General features: G+C 38.7%; 1 protein-coding gene across 26 annotated transcripts in view; it reads left to right on the plus strand.

Annotated features, from left to right (window-relative positions):
* The window catches only part of SNAP91 (synaptosome associated protein 91), a 139,902-nt gene extending 133,638 nt beyond the window's left edge, over positions 1 to 6,264 (plus strand). For all 26 annotated transcript variants that reach the window (XM_028108074.2, XM_088024290.1, XM_088024287.1 and 23 more), the window contains 3 exons: positions 1,097 to 1,180; positions 1,824 to 1,928; positions 6,172 to 6,264. In XM_028108074.2, coding sequence (XP_027963875.1) covers positions 1,097 to 1,180; positions 1,824 to 1,928; positions 6,172 to 6,264 — 282 coding nt within the window. The remainder of the gene's footprint in view (positions 1 to 1,096; positions 1,181 to 1,823; positions 1,929 to 6,171) is intronic.
* Positions 6,265 to 6,861: the final 597 nt, after the last annotated feature.

Below are 6,861 nucleotides of genomic sequence, written 5' to 3' on the forward strand. Positions count from 1 at the left end.
GTACTTTCTTGGTTGCTGCAAGCTTTGTTGATTTCCAGAGTTCTAAAATAGTTGGTTCTAATAGATTTTGACTGTTTTTCCACTGATTTTATGGATTAGGGAGAGTTTCAGAGTTCCTTACTTCACCATTTTTGCTGACATCACTATAGTATTTTCTTTTTTCATTAGGATTTTGCTTTAATGGTTAAGTTAAGTTTAAGGGATTGCAGTAGGGTTAGTTTTAAACATAAGAGAAATATTAGGGGCCCGTTGTATGACTGAAAACTGTCAAACCTGTACCTGAAATGGGATATTTGTGCTTTGTTATGTGTAGTCTTCTAAATGCTTCCTAAAACTTGAAATTAATTTTGGCTCTTGTGCAAATGTATAGCAGTCAAAAAGTCAGAGAGAAGTATAATACAGCAAAGGAGAATCTAAAAATGGGGGAGGGGGCAAGGGGCACCTGGGTGGCTTAGTTGGTTAAGTGTCCGACTCTTGATTTCAGCTCAGGTCATGATCTCAGGGTTGTGAGATCAAGCCCCGCAGTGCTGGGCATGGAACCTGCTTAAGATTCTCTCTCTCCCTGTCCCTCTGCCCCTCCCCCACTCTTAAAACACACACATAATAAAAATGGGGGCAAATAGAAACCAAGCACTGATATGTAAATGAAGACACATTCTTTAGATGTCTACCCCAGTACCTGTAGGAAGATATAATGATAGGAAAAGACAAGCTTGGAGAAATTTGACTCATTTACAGTGAGGGTAGAGGAGAAGCTTATAAAGAGGTAGAGAGGAAGCCCAGTGCTGTCAGTAGGCTGCAAGCTGGGGAGCCCAAATAGCACCATAGCCATGAACATCAAGTTAGTAACCTTGTTCATATCACTGACATGGTGTTAGAGCCATTTTTTAAAATTTAAACTGAAATATTTTTCTTTACATAGCCACACATATTTAAAGGGGCATACATTTTAAAATTATATTCTGTCATTTTAAAACCAAATTATGTTGGTTCTTTTTGTTTGTTTTTGGTGGTGGTGTGTGTGTGTGTGTGTGTGTGTGTGTGTGTGTGTGTGTGTGTGTGTGTGTGTGTGTGTTTTGTGGGGTTTTTTTGGTAGCAAGGAGCTGTACCTCCAGCCAGTTCGGTTCCTCCTGTTGCCGGGGCCCCGTCTGTTGGACAGCCTGGAGCAGGGTTTGGAATGGTGAGTGGCCACCTGTGCTAGAAATTGTAATTGACATTTCTGAGGCCTTTGCCAAATCCCAGATTAACAAATACAGCTACAGAATATAATTCTGCCCCAAATGCTGTAATGTATAACTTAAAAAATTAAGTCATCTGTATTAGACATTAAGAAGTCTACACATGACATGATAAAGTCAGCTATAAAATACTTAAATTCTGTCATCAAAATAATTTCTGTAGCATATAGTTTTGTCATTTGGGGAGTAATATTTACCAAACACATTCTTAGCTCAATCATCAAAATCAACTCTCAATCACTGTACTCGGACTTTCCACTTACCACTTTTATCACTAGCAAATTTTAGGGCCAGAGTCCATAAATAAACAAGGTTTTATCTCTTCAGAATTATGCTCACAGAAGACAAATAATCACCAGCAAAGCCTGGTTGGGAGAAGGATGCCACGTAGCCAGCCAGGCTTCTACTATACCTCGGTGATTCTCTGCCCTCTGTCAGCCTCACAGCACCCATCATTCAAAATTACAAGTTATACTTTCTCACAGACCTGCTTTCCTCACAGATTTTCAGAAACATTGAAGACTTAAGTGTCAGGCATTCCCCTAGTGGATTCCACTCATGCTGTGAACCGCTCTTCCCTTTCAGCCTCCTGCTGGGACGGGCATGCCCATGATGCCTCAGCAGCCAGTCATGTTTGCACAGCCCATGATGAGGCCACCCTTTGGAGCTGCGGCTGTACCTGGCACACAGGTCAGTTTTTTTTAATGTCCTTAAAACAGTGACATTATAAAACTGCCATGTGGCAAACTCTTTAAAAATGTTTTTACCTAAGATAATTCTCATATCTGTTTCTGCAGAAGTAAAGGAGGAGGACCCCTGGGTGGCTCAGATGGTTAAGCTTCTGCCTTCAGCTCAGGTCAGGATCCCAGGGTCCTGGGATTGAGTCCACATCGGGGTCCCCGCTCAGCAGAGGGAGGCTGCTTCTCCCTTTGCCTGTCTCCCTCTCTCTCTCTCCCACTCATGAATAAATAAATAAAATCTTTAAAAAAAAAAAAGTAAAGGGTGAACATGGGAGACAGATGAGCAATAGTGTGAGGTTTGGAGGAAAGGAGGAAAATGATAGAAGTAACTCACTCTCCTAAGTCCCTCCATTCCTCTCCTGCTTAATTCAGAATAGTTCCTGGGGACAACTAGACATTTAAAGTATCTGTGCATTTATTTCAGAAAAATGAGTACTTCTGATCCAGAGTTTTATCATGTGTTCCCAGAACTAGCTAAACTCAAGGTTAGGGACACCCTCCTCCAGGCTGCCAGTTGTGCCCAAGAATTGTGAGGCTAACAGCAACAGGTTTGCCAAACTGCAGAGTCTAAGGGAGCAGTCCCTACAAGACTACGTGCACCTCAGACACCAGCCACAGTTTGGGAGTCCCAGGAGCTACCCCTTCACTTCAGACCAGCTGCCTACAGATTTGAAGGTTCTCAATATCTTAGAACAACTTACAGAACTCAGGAAAGCATGAAATTTATTGCAGTTTTATTATAGTGAAAGGATACAAATTAGATCTAGCCAAAAGAAGAGATGTATAGGGTGAAGTCTGGAACTGGGAGGGTTCTAAGCATGATGCTTTTTTGTCCTCAAGGATGTGTTACTCACCTGACATCAATGTGTAGCAGTATACGTGCAGTGATGCCAACCCAGGAAGCTCACCTGCACTTCAGTGTGCAGACTTTTTATTGAAGTTGCCTTATGTAGGAATGATCGATTGAATTATTGCACATGTGGTTGAACTCACTCTCCAACCCCCCCAACTTCACTCAAAGTCAGGGTGATATCATGTTCCCCCAAGACCTGATGCTCTCATCACATTGTTGGTCTTTCTGGTTGGCTAGTCCCCACCCTCAGTCCTCTTGTTAATATAAACTATCAGGTGTGGTTCCAAGAACCCACCTTGCATAACAAAGGCATTCCTGTTACTCAGGAAATTCTGAAGGTTTAGAGGTTGCCTACCAGGATCCAGGACAGAGGACAAACCTCCCTTTAGATGAGGCCAAATTTCTTACTACCAAGATGGTAAAACACATACACTTTGTTGAAATGTTTTGCTGCCAATAGTGATAGTCATGTTGATGAGTAACCAGTTCTTGATTCCTTTTGTATATTGCCTGGCCAAGGTGGAGGTATAGGTTTTTACCATGAGAAACTGACATGGATGGAGTCAGAACACCATGTTATGACTTTACTAGCACCGTGCCCAGCAAACCAAAACAAAAAGCTCAAATATATTACAATGGTATCAGTAAATGGTTTCACTTCTATAATATTTTTTTAAAGATTTATTTTTTATTTTGAGAGGAGGGAGCAGGGGGAGGGGCAGAGGGAAAGAATCTCAAATAGACCACCTGCTGCACAGGACTCGATCTCCCAACCCCGAGATCATGACCTCAGCTGAAATCAAGAGTCAGATGCTCAACCGACTGAGCCACCCAGGTGCCCCACTTCTGTGATATTTTAACTCACCAAATGGATGTTTATATTGTTATCCATACGATTCCTACTTTGAACTTTCTGAGTATACTTTAATCCCTTTTGCTTCCTTTAATCATCTCCAAAATCTATTATCTGCCTCTTCCCAAATTTCACTTTCAGCTTCTTTAACCCTTCAAAAGCCACAGTGACCAGAAGAGAGAATGGTGGGTGTTCAAAGAGATAAATTTAGAATGTGAGAAACCCTAGCCTTCAAGGCTATACTCAAAGCACTGGCTTCATGAGTAATTTTCTAGTCTGCTCTGAGACTAATGAACTCTGCCTCATATTGTTTCTGAGGGGAGTGAGGAAGGTTTAGGGGGTAATAGTTGGACTTAAATTTAATCTAGACATATTTAAATTCTAAGAAGGATCTCATTTATTATGAATGTTTCCTTGATGGTTGAATACATCTATGATTATTTAACACCTTTTTGAAAAAAGGCAGGACATTTCTATTTTTATTAACTTGGAAGAAGAATCTTAAGATTTTAAAAACCTTATTGTATTTTATGTGCTAAAAGCTTTAGAAATAAATTAACACAATTTTATTAAAGTAGCTGTTTTTCTTGCATGATACCAGTGTTACATAGCATCAGTTTACTTAATTCAAAGAATAAAAAATAGATAATATGATGAAAATAGTGTTTTAATCATTTAATTGAATTTATGGTGATTTAGGAAATGGTATGCCATATTTATAAAAGTTTTAGATTGTAGGGGCACCTGGGTGGCTCAGTCAGTTAAGTATCCGACTCTTGATTTGGGCTCAGGTCCTGATCTCAGGGTTGTGAGATCAAGCCCTGTGTCAGGTCACACTCTGCCCTGGGTGCGGAGCCTACTTAAGATTCTCTCTCTCTCCCTTTCTCTCTGACCCTCCCTCCCTCTCTAAAAACAAAACAAAACAAAAAACAACTGTGTTATATTTCCTTTATCAGAGAAGCAGCAGAGGTGATTATACTAAATAGTAAAATAAATATGATTTTATAAGTTCAGAAAACAAAATACTGTTTTCCCTTACTGATTCCTGGACTATTCCACTATGTCTCAGTTGGTTGGTGTCATCCTTCATGATGTTGTCATCTCACCAAATTATTAACGATGAATCAACTCTTATATTTCTTTTTTTTTTAAGATTTTATTTACTTGTCAGAGAGAAAGAAAGGGAGAAACAGAGCGGGAGAGCAAGAGCACGGGGAGCGGCAGGCAGAGGGAGAGGGAGAAGCAGGCTCCCCACTGAGCAGGGAGCCTGATGTGGGGCTCAATCCCAAGACCCTGAGATCATGACCTGAGCCGAAGGCAGATGCTTAACAGACTGAGCCACCCAGGCGCCCCTCAATTCTTGAGTTTCTTACCTTCCAAACAGCTTCAACCCTTGCATTTATCTTTTCTGATCTTTCTATGAAGAATGATTCCTGTTTTAAAAAATGGAAATTTGATTGATAGGTAATGCAGTCAGTCAATAGTTTCTAGACATAGGAACAAATCTAAAAATCTTTATTTCTGGAGCTTTATTCACCAAACCAATAAAAACATACATCTCTACCCCCATAATCCCAGATTTTTGAGATTTCTACCAGGCACAAGCATAAGAGAAGAATTAGACTCAAAGAATCCATGTCAATTATTACTCTATACAGATCACATGACCTTTTTCAAGGCTTCATAGCCTAACACTCCTGCAAAAGCCTGCTTCCGCTTATGTCTGTCACATAGTGAAATAATTTAGGTATTAATTAAACAGAAACAAGGTAAGTTAATTCTTTGTTGCTTTTGCTAGCAAGTGCAATATGGTTCTTTCCTATAGCATTTAGTAATTAGTCTTCTCTACAAGCTGGACTGGCAATATTGGAATTTTATGACATTCACACCTGGGAAACTCTTTTCCATCTGAAACAAACAGTGCCCCCAGACTTGACTGGTTTTCATTTAAAATACTTCATGTGAAATTCTACTATATTTAGCTAATAATTTAAAGTAATTTCTTAAGTGACTTTCTGCAAGTTATTTCCTTTTAGTTTTTCCCTCAAACTCACTCTCACTATAAGGAAAAGTCATTAAAATTCCTTTATTAGTTTAGTGGTACTAATAACTCAAAGTAAAAATGCTTTTGTGTAGAGCAATTGATTGTTGTGTTATTGTATTCTATATTCATAATATCTGAATGTGACTGGTTTTCTACATCTTCCCTAACTCATATCCGTATGGTTGTACCAGAGTCCTCAAATATTACTTTGGCTAAATTTGATGTCAGAGAATTTCAAGAAAGCCAAAGATCATTTGAAGTGTACTTTATGAAACCAAAATTAAACAACACTGTGGCTAAGGAGAACGAAGTAGATTTTGTAAACCTTTAGCCATCTGATCTTCTGCATGTTTGTTTTCTGTGGTATGTGCTCTGCTTAATGCTTACCTGTCTCTCTGTTTGATTTCTGTTTCTGCTGTCTTGGGCTGGCTTTTCCCCGCTAGCTTTCTCCAAGCCCTACACCTGCCACTCAGAGTCCCAAGAAACCTCCAGCAAAGGACCCATTAGCGGATCTTAACATCAAGGATTTCTTGTAAACAATTTAAGGTATCTAATATTGAGCTTTTCCTGTGGGCTTATAATGACCTTGTAATGCTTAGCTATTTCAGGTATGATATTTGTACTTCTGTTCTTTGAACACATGTAAATAATAGTAACAACAACTTGAGTGTTTTTACTTTTTAAATCAGTATTAAAAGCTGTCAATGAATTATCAATAAATTTTTTTAAATCTTGATTAATTTACAAAACTAAGAGAAAAGCCTCCAAGTTGTCCTGAGAAGCACAAAGATTTTACTGATAAAGCAAAAAGTTGCCCAAGCTACTTGGTAAATTAGAAAATTACCACTTTATTACCTGATGACAGGAATTTATAGAAAGCTAACATCTATTACATTGCATTTAGAAACCATCTAAGAATATACTTGGCTACAAAATTGTATTTTTTTATTTGTTTATCCTTACTTGGCCTCATCAAATAAAGCTTAGATTGTTACCCTTTGCAACTTCTGCACTTAAGCAGAATTTTAAATTTCTAACATTCTAGTTTTAAATTTCTAATGTGATTTTATGACATGATTAATAATGGACTTATGGAAGGAAACTGATAAAGGAAAAAAGTTTACTACTAACCC

This window comes from Eumetopias jubatus, unplaced genomic scaffold, assembly GCF_037043125.1.
Source record: "Eumetopias jubatus isolate StellerSeaLion01/CBP00866 unplaced genomic scaffold, mEumJub1_p1.0 scaffold_6, whole genome shotgun sequence".
In the NCBI taxonomy this organism is placed as follows: Eukaryota; Metazoa; Chordata; class Mammalia; order Carnivora; family Otariidae; genus Eumetopias; species Eumetopias jubatus.